The sequence below is a fragment of the Chaetura pelagica genome, unplaced genomic scaffold (genome assembly GCF_000747805.2).
Source record: "Chaetura pelagica isolate M959 unplaced genomic scaffold, ChaPel_1.0 scaffold20, whole genome shotgun sequence".
Taxonomy (NCBI): domain Eukaryota; kingdom Metazoa; phylum Chordata; class Aves; order Apodiformes; family Apodidae; genus Chaetura; species Chaetura pelagica.
Genome location: NW_009951958.1, coordinates 4115678 through 4126414, shown reverse-complemented (window position 1 = coordinate 4126414; position 10737 = coordinate 4115678). Strand labels below are relative to the sequence as shown.

General features: G+C 53.4%; 2 protein-coding genes across 2 annotated transcripts in view; one reads left to right on the top strand and one right to left on the bottom strand.

Annotated features, from left to right (window-relative positions):
* Positions 1-643: 643 nt before the first annotated feature.
* Positions 644-5939, bottom strand: PDCD1 (programmed cell death 1). The gene is made up of 5 exons (XM_010000430.1): positions 5867-5939; positions 3369-3665; positions 2287-2442; positions 1631-1665; positions 644-856 (listed from the first exon to the last, which is right to left on the bottom strand). Exons 1-5 carry the CDS (start codon positions 5937-5939, stop codon positions 644-646), a joined length of 774 nt encoding a protein of 257 aa, XP_009998732.1.
* Positions 5938-10737, top strand: part of TCTEX1D2 (Tctex1 domain containing 2) — a 10110-nt gene continuing 5310 nt past the window's right edge. The window contains exons 1-3 of the mRNA XM_010000419.1: positions 5938-5976; positions 7536-7628; positions 7916-8046. Coding sequence (XP_009998721.1) covers positions 5938-5976; positions 7536-7628; positions 7916-8046 — 263 coding nt within the window. The remainder of the gene's footprint in view (positions 5977-7535; positions 7629-7915; positions 8047-10737) is intronic.

Below are 10737 nucleotides of genomic sequence, written 5' to 3'. Positions count from 1 at the left end.
TCGTCGGGCTCCCCCACCAGGGCCACATCCCTCTCTCCCACCTGCTGTGGGTGGGATGAGGGGGCAGATTTTGCCTCTTGCAGAGGAGGGAAGTGCCTGGAGAGAGAAGAAAAGCCAGACACCTGCTTCCTAGGGCTTTCTTTAAATGTCAGTTCACCAGGCAGTCTCTGCCCAGGGCGAGTAGCCCTCAGCCCTCGGTCTTCAGCGAGTAACGTCTCCCAGGATCTGTTCCAGCTCTGTCCTCCAGCATTTGCTCCCAGAGTTGTGCTTTTCTGGTTGGGTCGGTCCCAGGCAAGGGAAGCAGCTTGGCCACTGCAGAGAGCCCCAGGTGGAGATAGAAAACCAAAGATGTAAATCATCTTTGGCACAGACCTGTTGGTGTTGCTGCTCTGCCCCAGCCCATCCTCCCTGCCCTGAGCCAAGGGGCAGTGTGTGGAGCCCAGCAGGGACCCTCCTCATTCTGTGGTTCCCACAGCCATGATCCAGCCATGGCCAGGACTGTCCAATGTCAACTCCAGCAGCAGGGCCTCTGTCACTCCAATCCTTGCATGCTGGATTTTTCCCAACTGCAAACTGTGGTGAGAGTGAGGGGCCAGGGCAATCTGTCCCTGCCTGCAGCCCTGGCCAGGAGGGACCCCAGCCCTCAGCAGGGCTGCAGCTGCTGAGTCCTCTCTTCCTGGTGCTTCTTCCTGCGCTCTGGTGTAATGGGTTTCTCCTCTGGGAAGACGATGGTGGCATATTCAGTCTGGTCAACTGGCCGGGCCTCGGGGGGCACATGGGAGCATGAGTCCCACTGAAACTCCAGCACGCCATAGTCCACAGTGGACACAGACACCATGGGTGGCTTCTCTTCCTTCTGCAAGGAAGGGGACATTCATCATATGTTACACACCATCCCCAGCAGAACCCCCCTTTTTACAGCAGGTGCTGAAAACAGCTCTGAAGCAGCCCAGCAAGACAAGAGCAAGAAGAAGCACGAAGATGCAGAGACCTGGGATAGTTTTTGCCCAGAGAAACCAGACCATGAGCCTTGGGGCCTCAGTTCCCTGCCTGCTGGCCACTGAAGGCATGGTCATGCTAGTAGCTCTCTTACCATCTCTTCCCACCTCCTCACCAGGCTCTGAGCTCACAGAGGAAGCACAAAGAGAGCCTGGGGTTGAGTGTGCTCAGCCCAGAGAGTGAGATGGGACCTACTCACTTCCTTCAGCTGCCTAATGGGGTTGGAGAGAAGATGCAGCCAGACTCCTGCCAGTAGTGCTTGGCAAAAGGAAGAGAGGAGACAGGGAGTAGCTGCAGCAAGTGAAATTTTAGCTTTATATATTGGGTGCGAAGCATTTCCTCCCATTTTCTACAGCAACACAATCCACCATCAAAGATAGCCTGGGTTTGAGCAAGTGTTGGACTACAAACATCCCACCCTATCTCAGGCAATTTTTTGATTGTGATGGGGCTCTGCTGCAGGTGCAAAAAAAAAAAAAAGCAGTTATAGCTGTGCAAAAAAAGATCAGAGAAGACAGAAGCGAGAAGCCTGTGAAAGGCTGATAAAGGGAGGCCCTGCACCCTTGGCACCCCAAGCAGTGCTACAACGCTCCCCTGCAGCACAGCAGGGTGTCAGAGATGGAAAACTCACCACTGGCACGTTTTCACTTGGTGGTTTCTGCACATCTGCAAAATAAAGTTTGGTTAGAAGATGCTTGTGTGCCAAGACAGCATGAGGATCTGGGGTGGACCCAGGCCCCATGTCCTGGGAGAGAGCTGGACACTGCAACCATTGCACCACACAGCCTCTTCACCTCACAGGGTCTAACACCCTGAGCATTAAGAGAAGTGAGATGTCCTCAAGTTGCACCAGGGAAGGTTTAGATCGAATATTAGGAAAAAAAAAACAAACTCCATTGAAAGGGTTGTCAAGCACTGGAACAGGCTGCCTAGGGAAGTGGTGGAATCGCCATCCCTGGAGGTATTTAAAAGATGTGTAGATGTGGTGCTTAGGGACATGATTTAGTGCTGGACTTGGCAGTGCTGGGTTAACAGTTGGAATTGATCTTAAAGGTCTTTTCCAACTAAAATGATTCTATGATTCTCCCCTAGGCATGAAGATACCTGTCCATGAGGACATGCTACAGCTGAGCTCAGCATGTTGAACCTGCCTGGGTACCCCTGGGAGCAGCAGTCACCTCGGTGCCTCCTAGTTCAAGCTGGGCTTGTCAGATAAGCATCACCCTCTCAGGTCCCCTGGCAGACCCCAGCCCCTCGGTGCAGCACAGCCCCTGTGGGGGATCATACCTCCTCTCCTGTACGTGATGGTGCGGCAGCCAAAGATGAGCAGCACAACTGCCCCAGCCAGCAGCAGGATGCCCAGGAGCATGGCCTTGACTTTGTCTGGTGGGTTGCCTTCCTCTATCTCAGGCTCATCAGTGGTGTTTGTCTTCTCAAGGGCTTCTGTAATAGCCATCAAAAAAAGGGGGAACAAAGCAGCAGGTCAGGAGTCTAAAATGGCCTCTATAGTCCCTGGGAAAGTCACTGGCTGTCCCCAAACATGGCTCAGTCCCAGGCAGGCTGCCACAGCCCCACCATCCCTCCAGGGGCCCTGAACTTAGGCTGACATAGGAGATGGTCTGACCAGGTCCCAGTCCTTCCTATTCTAAATGGTGCAGATGACCCCATGTCCAGCAGAGCCCCATGGAGGATGTGGCTTCCCCAAGCCTCCCTGCTGCTTCCACACCCTGGGGCCAGCACAGCTTCAGCTCATGTTGGGAGGAGATGTTGTGAAGGCCAGTGACTTTTGCAGTGTTTTTCCTTTTTATAAAAGGCTACTTTCAGCCCCATGAGGCCTCCCTGCTGCCAAGCAAGGGCATTCTAAGATGCTGCTGTGAGATCTCAGTCTCCTAAGCTATGGAGCTACAAGACCCACCCAGGGCATGGTTGTAGCAGGATGCCACAACAGTATCTACACCAGTGCTGGCTGTTCAAGGGGTCTGAGACCTGGTTGTCATCCCAAATGCAGTAGTTGTCCCCAAAGGATTTGTTCAGGGGCGAAAGAAGCTCCCTACGCTGGTCTCCAACCTCCATCCATGAATATGGACTCAGTGATCCCCACATAATTGTTGAGGACACAGCCCCAGCAGGATAGAGAACTCCTGCCTTGGGACCAGATCCAGCACAGTGCAGGTGTGGCAGGAGAGCCTGTGGCCCTGGACCTTAGTCAGGCATGCAAAAGAGAAGTAAAAGGGCAGAGTTGTGCTCTCCTGACTCATACCAGGTCCTCTTCCAGCAGGGTACCACCTGCCTTGTGCCCTGCAACTGCCCTAAACCTGGGGGGAGATGACACCATGACCTGACCCCATCAGCTCAGCCCCCAGGCTGACCTGTGACCACCAGGTGGGACCGGCTGCTCTCCATCAACTTATTGGATTCAAAGAAGTTGATCAGCCCGCAGTAGTAGATGCCAGAATCATTCTGGTGAAGGTTCAGGATCTCAATCTTGAAGGAAGGAGTGTGGTTGGTGAGCAGGTACTTTTCTGTTTTCATCTGGGGGTTCTTCATACTGATCTCAGCAACTTTTTGAGGTTGGCTGTGGTTGACTTCCTTGTACCAATTGATGCTGTACTCTGAGCTGGAGTTCTTCTTCATGGAGACATTGCAGAAGAAGGTGGCTGAGCCTCCTGCAGGGACAGTTAAGATGGCTGGGAACAAGGTCACTGTTTGGGAAGGAGAAAACATGGAACAGATATGGTTACAACAGGGCATGGGTCCCAGAAGCAGCTGTGCACCCTGTGCAGGAACCAAGGATGCAAAGAGGGTGAGACCCCACTGTCATCTCTGCTAGTGCCCCACCCCATGGAGAGAGGCTCCTGTGCCCCAAAAACCAGAAGTTCCAGCTTCTATTTAATCCTCAGCTCCTGAAAGCCCTCGAGGGAACTTATAAAAACCTGTAGCTGAACACTTGTGAGCCCAGCTCCATGCCATTGTCAGCACCCAGCTCACCCCTGGCCAGGCTCTGGGATTTGCCAGCGATGCTGGCAGCCTGGCACTTGGACAGTCCTCAGCATCACCCTGGATCTCAGGGAGGTACATCAGCTCAGGTCTGTCCTCTCCTGAGGGCAACTCTACTGTGAAGGGTCAGTAACACTACTGTGAAGTGGTATCAGCAGACAAAGTTGTGCTCTGGGCTACCTAAAATTAACTCAGAACACCTGCATCACAGACAACAGGCTTTAGGGGCTGTATTATTTTTAAGTCTATGTGGTATTTTAATGTGTGAGTCATCCTTCCTCTGGCTGATGTTGTCTCTGAAAATAAGTGGAGGGACAAGGTCCTAGGCCAGGGTAGGACCTGTAGTGCAGCCCATCACGTGCCTGGCTGCCTGTCAGAGTGCTCCAGCTCAGCCACTTCTCCCACAACCCCAACAGGAGCACAGAGCATCTGCCACCCCCACCTTGAGATGGTCTGAGAGGGTAGAGAGACCCAGAGCTTAACAAGCCATCTCCTCCCAGCTGCCTGCCCACCCGTGTGTACGTGGGCAAGGGCCCAGCCCTGAGGAGCCCTGGCCAGGCTTCCCAGGCTGCCCCCAGCACAGAGGGCAGTCAGGCAGCACCACAGCCCCCCTGGCTCTTAGCACCAGCCCCGCTGCTTCACCACATTTCGCTCCCCATGATCCCAGTGGGGTCATCTCCCACAGCAGTGGGGACATTGCAAACATGGGCCATCCCAGCTCAGCCAGCCACATCCAGCAGGATGAGGTGCCTGCTGCATCAACTTTTTTTCAGAGCAATAAAAAAGCAGGAAGAAGCATTTTTCACAGGGTTATTGTGACAAAAAAAAATTCAAAGCTCCAACGCTTTGAAAATTCCCTGCTGTTAAGAAATTTATCTTCCCTTTTCAGAAATTACTACTGTCAGCAGCCCCAGGGCTTGCGGGCACAGTTAGAAAGTCCCTTCAGAAGTGGCCTGAGGCCACAGGACTACGACCTCAGCATCACCAATCAGAGGAGGAACCAGGATGATTCCTTGAATAGATACAGGATTAGATGGAAAATTGAACTAAGAAAGAAGAGAGGAGACCAAACAGAAGGAGGGAGGGAAGAGTCCCAGACCCCATGGACAGAGTTGGCTGTGGCAGTGCCTACACAGAAAGATGTAGGTTTTGCAGTGTTCTGGGCTCCTAGTGTTTAACACAAACTATTTGGCAGGTTCAGGGCTTTGCTTCCTACCCCATGCTGCTGCCAGCAGTGAAAGAAACACTCTGAGGACTTCTGAAAGCAGAGGTTGGGTTCACATCTTAACATCTACTGCAAGGTATGCCCAGCCTTGTGCCCACCCTGGGGCAGAAAATGCCCAAAGCCACCAAAGAAAGAGCCAGAGTGGAAGAAAAGCAAGGACACAGCTTCATCAGGGCTCTCACTCACTCTGCTTGGACTCATCCCTTCCCCTCCAGCTCCTCTTCTCCCAAGTTTCACTCTGAGCAAAACCACACACAGGACCCGGGTTCCCTCATGGTCAAGCCCAAACCAGAAGGCACAGCCTGAAGTCGTGAGAGCCAGAGCAGAAAACCCCAGGGCCCACATGGTGCTGACAAACCTAGAGGATCAACATCAACCCCTGACTGTGCCCAATGTGCCCAAAGCGCAGCTCTGGTGCCAGCACTGCTGGCTGGGGACCTGTCCCCTTCTCCATCCTTTAACCCTGTTTCTGCCCCAAGCATCCCCATTTCCTTCACTTCAGCTGCATTTACCCAGAAACTTTAGGTTTTCTGCCTTCTTGATGACAGAGCTATTTTTAACTACAAAGCTCCCAGCCCTCAGACATTTTCCACTGGCTGCAGACGACACAGGCTGTGCCGGCGAGCGTCGCGCTCCGGTACCTACCCCGGCGGCAGCCGGCCAGGATGGGGCCACAGCAGAGCAGGAGGACACAGAGGCTGGTCAGGAACACCACCATGCTGCCCCATGTCGTCTTCGAGGCACCAGGAGCCATGGTGAGTCAGTTGGTCCCCTGCCCAGGCAGGTGTGCTGTGCTGCCCCTGGCTCTCTCGGCTCTTCCTTTCTCACAGAGGCAACTTCTTCTCCAGTGTGCACAGCAGAGGCTGGGCTGGAAATGAAACGTGCCCATCCGCGCCCCAGAGGGAAACCCGGGCTGCCTCCCGCCCCCAGCTTCCTCCCCACAGGGGCAGGAACAGCTGAGCCATGCCTGGCCCCTTCCCCTCCCTGCGCGCTCCCACACAGGCACCTGCCTGCTGAGCACTGAGCTGCCTGAGCCTGCACCATTTCTGGGGAAAGCTCCTGGGGATGGAGCAGGCAGGGACAACGGGACATGTCCTCAGCTCCAAGTCTGGCCCATAAGTAAAAGGGCTTTCTTGGGTTCCCAGGCACCCACAGGTGCTTCCACCGGGTGCCCTTGGCAGTGGGGTGCTGGGGGACATGTGACAGTGGGCAGCCACCCAGGGTCTGAGGAGCCACGGGGCACCTGTTGGTAGGCTGCTCCCACCAGGAAGGGATGGGAGAGAAGGAAGAGAGAGAATGAGAAGGAGAAGGTGAAAAAAGAAAAGGAGAAGGAAAGGGAGGAGATAGAGAAGTAGGAGATGGAGACGGAGAAGGAGAATGAAGGAGAGGTTTTGCCTCCTTAGGTGTATTTCTCCACAGACAGGTCTGTAGAGAGCACAGGCAGGTGCCTGGGGCCAGGGTGCTGTTATTGGGGTGACCTTTGCAGTAGACTTCTGTAATTTCCCTGCCAGCAATGTTCCCTAGGATGGCCAAGGAAGGGGTTCTGAGTTGAGGCAGGGTAGGATCATCCCAGGTGAAACGTGGAGAGGCTTGTTTGCCACTTGCAACATGTTTTGGTTCCTCGAGGTGGAAGATGTGACAGGTATCACCAGTGAGATCTCAACTCACTGAGGCAGGATTCGGCAGGAAAAACTGGCTCACTGTCCCCCGCCATGCACGGCAGCAGAGGCTTCTGATTAAAATCACAGCACAAATTGCTCAGACTTTCCAATGCGTGCTTGAAACGGGCATAAGCCAGTACCCAGGGTGGGGAGGCTGCTGCATCCAGGAGAAGCCAGCAACAGCAGATGGAGACCATGTGGTGATGTTTTCAGATGCTCGGGTTCCTCCAGAACCACGTCCCAGCAGGCTGGGGACTGGCACCAATGCTGGAGCCTTTCCAGGCTGCTTTGGGTGCAGGATGAGGCCAGAAAGTGCCAGGGAGCTCGCAGAGAACGCAGCAGAAACTGCAGGGGAGGACAAGCCGGGAGTTTGCTGGCAGCAGGCTGGTGGGAAGTTTACACTGCTCCAAGATTGAGAAGAAGGGACTTTTTCCCTCTTTTGCTGGGGAACAGAAATTTAAAAAATAATAATTAATGGATGGAAAGAATAAAAGAAAAGATCAGTCTCACCACTAAGAAGCCACTGCAGGGGAAATCAAATTGAGCAGCCCAGCACGTGCCCCAGGTGCCAGCACCATGAAGAAGCCTGGCTCCAGCCCTGAAGCAGCCCCTGGGCTTCAGGCAGGCTCTGCCCCCTGTCTGCACCCTGCCAGACCAACACAGCTCCTGCTGGCTCTTGCACCAGCTTCTCCAGCACCAAGGAAGATCGCCTGGCTCCAGCCGTGCTGCGGCTCCTGCTCATGCAGGTAAATTTCCTCCAGCCCAATGGGGTGGATGGTACATCTTGGGTTAGCTGGGGAGAGAGGTTGAAAAAGTTCCTTTGATGCTTAAAAAAATGCTCTCTCTCTGAGCTGGGATATGGTGAATTGCATGGGACAGTCCTGTTTGGTCACTGAATGAGCAAAAGAAGGGCTAAAAAGGAAGGAGAAAGAGGACTGAGAAAATAGTTCTTCAAAACTAAGAGACAGGAACTTCAGCAAGAACGTGTCACACCACTTCACCAAAGCACAAGTGTCCCTATTTTTTTGCCAAGGAGAAGCTGGCCCAATGTGTAGGCGAGGGTCCCACCAATGCAGCTGGGACCTGGACAAGGCTCTGGTCTCCTGCAGCCATCACTGTCGGGATACACAGCGATACACTGAGCAGGCACCTCAAGAATCTAGGGTCAGTCCCAAAATAGCTTAAAATCATTGAGGGTATCTAAGGAGCACTGAAAATTTGGAAGGTGAAGAAGAAAGCAATGACCAAACACCTCAGATGGAGCCAAATGAAGCTCAGAGCTCAATTGCATAGAAGCACAGAACGTCTTGGGTTGGAAGGGATCATCAAAGATCATCTAGACCCAACCCCCCTGCCACAGGCAGGGACATCTTCCACTAGACCACCTTGCTCAAAGCTCTGTCTAACCTGGCCTTGAACATTTCTAGAGAGGGGGAATCCATCAGTTTCTCTGGACAGCCTGGGCCAGTGTCTCACCAGCCCCTCAGTAAAGAATTTCTTCCTAATACCCAATCTCAATCTACCCTCTTCCACCTATGTGCCCTCCTCAGCTTTCCTGTAGCCTGTCCTCAAAGCCCAGGGAAGGCAAAGCTTCCCAAATGAGATGGAGGTCACAAATGCCTACAAAAAGAGAAAATCAGAGGTTGTCAAAGATTCCTCCCCTGTTGGTTTAACTGAATTCACACCCGCGGGTCAGACCCGGGCAGGAGGTGATGTGGCTGGGGCAAGAAGCGGAAAAGATTAATGGTGTTTGCAAATAAACACGGCGAGCGTTGAGGTCTTTCAGATACTTCTCAGAAATTAGGAAGGCCCCTGCAAATGATTTGCATGAGCACCACCACCTTGCCCTGCAGGGAAACGCAGCAGCCCTGAGGAGTAAGCAAAGAGTGAGTAAACAGCGAGTAAGCGGAGGGACAGAGCAGAGGCATGAAACTGTTCCATTAGTGAGTGGAAATCTGCAGACACTTGGCAGGCCAATGGTGCTACAGGGGTATGGCATGGGCTAGCACCACCTGTAGCATGACAGCAGGGTGCTGTTCCTGCTGGAGGACAGAGCTGATGCCCAGCCTGGGGTACTAAGGGCTCTGATGGACCATCTCTCACAAGCAGTGCTGCTAAAGCCCATGGAGAACAGAAGCTGCTGCTGCTCAGGGTCTCAGCAACCCACCTGTGTCCAGAGACAGTTGGGGCAGGACCTGGAGCCAGTTGGGATGCATCTGTGCATCCCAAGCAAAACTCCAGCAGAGGCACCTCCTGCCTCCCAATGCAACCTCACACTCTCCTGCACCCAAGGGGCAATCCCAGGCAGCACTGGGCCTGCAGAGCACCAGCCCTTAGTGCCTCCCAGCGCTGCTACACGTGATAGCCCCTCCAGCCCCTCAGCACCAACTGCACCTTCAGATTGTTTCTATGCAAAGCAGGCTGGGGACCTTTCTCGGCAGAGTCACCTGCTGCATGTAGGAAATGCAACGACAGAGGCTGCTGCATCAAGATAAACAGCTGAGGAAGCAAGATGTCAGCCTCAGGGGGACTGTGCTGCACACAAGCTGCTGCTCACCAGCCTTCCTTGGGACAGACAGCAGCTGCCAGCAGGGAAAAGAGCACAAGAGGACACTGGGGAGCATCTATGTTTAGTGTTCTATCACTTGATGGCCCCTCCCCATTCAAGAAGGGGAATCGGGAAAGAAGAGAGGAGACCCTTGGGTTGAAATGAAAACATTTAATGGAACAATAACAGAGAACTACTCTTAATCCCAGTGCTGTATGAAACAGAAAGCTATACTCAGCCCATGCAGTGCTGGAGAGCTGTGTGCTCCCAGCAGTGGGTGCCAGGTATCCAACCGTGTGAGCACCACAGCTCCAGGGAGAGCCCAACAGGCACAGCACAGGGGGGCAGAACAACCAGGGAGACCCTCCTGGGATGGCAGCCATTGAGGAAGAGCCCCATCCCCAGCAAACTTCCCAGTTTATAGCAGGAGAGACGTTTATGGTATGGAATACTTCTGTTGGCCAGCTCAAGTCAGCTGCCCTGGGTTTTGCTCCTCCTCACCCCAGCACCTGGCTAGCTCAGAACTGCTGAAGATCTTGATCACCATGCAAACCCACATTCTGTGGCTGGCCAGAAACTAAAGTGTCTTATCACCTTTGTTCTCACGGAATGGGGTGCTGCAACCTTCTCAGAAACTGTAGCTTCCCTGAACAGAAAATCAGTTCTACAGTTCCACATCAGCAAAACCTGGACAGGGAGAGACTTTCTGGAAGATGTAATAAGCTCCTGGAGGAAAGGAGCAAGGCTGGGTGGGGATGCACAGGGGTGGCTGCACAGCAGCCTCAGGGGATCACAGAAGCATTTTGCTTGGAGAAGAACTTTAAGATCACCAAGCCCAACCCTTAACCTGAACTGCTGAGCCCGGTGCTGAACCACGTCTCTCAGCACCACAGGTACACCTGTGGCTGTTAAACACCTCCAGGGATGGGGATTCAAACCCTTTCCCAGGCAGGCTGTGCCTGACAACCTTTTCAATGGGGAATTTTCTCCCAAGATCCAGCCTAAACCTCCCCTGGCACAACCTGAGGCCATTTTCTCTCGTCCTACTTGTCCCTGGAGAGCAGGGACCAACCCCTGCCTCCCTGCAGCCTCCTTCCAGGGGGGTGTTGAGAGCGAGGTGCTCTCCCCTCGCCCTCTTTCTCTACCATCGCAATCACGACTGTAACCACCGTTTATGTGCCCTTTATTTTATTGCATTTAACATTTTATTGTGAAAAAAAAAGTCAAAGTAATAATAAAAATAAATATTTTGACAGACATAAAAATCCACGTCCCCTACCTCCCCAGACCCCCCTCACTGCCCAACC

What these genes read in the sequence shown, in the direction of transcription:
- PDCD1 (XM_010000430.1), bottom strand. Translation starts at nt 5,939, where the DNA reads ATGGTGGTGTTCCTGACCAGCCTCTGTGTCCTCCTGCTCTGCTGTGGC. An exon ending in CCTGGCCGGCTGCCGCCGGG is followed by an intron (nt 3,666 to 5,866) that starts GTAGGTACCGGA and finishes CTGTCCCTGCAG; the next exon opens with GAGGCTCAGCCACCTTCTTC. An exon ending in GTCCCACCTGGTGGTCACAG is followed by an intron (nt 2,443 to 3,368) that starts GTCAGCCTGGGG and finishes TGGCTATTACAG; the next exon opens with AAGCCCTTGAGAAGACAAAC.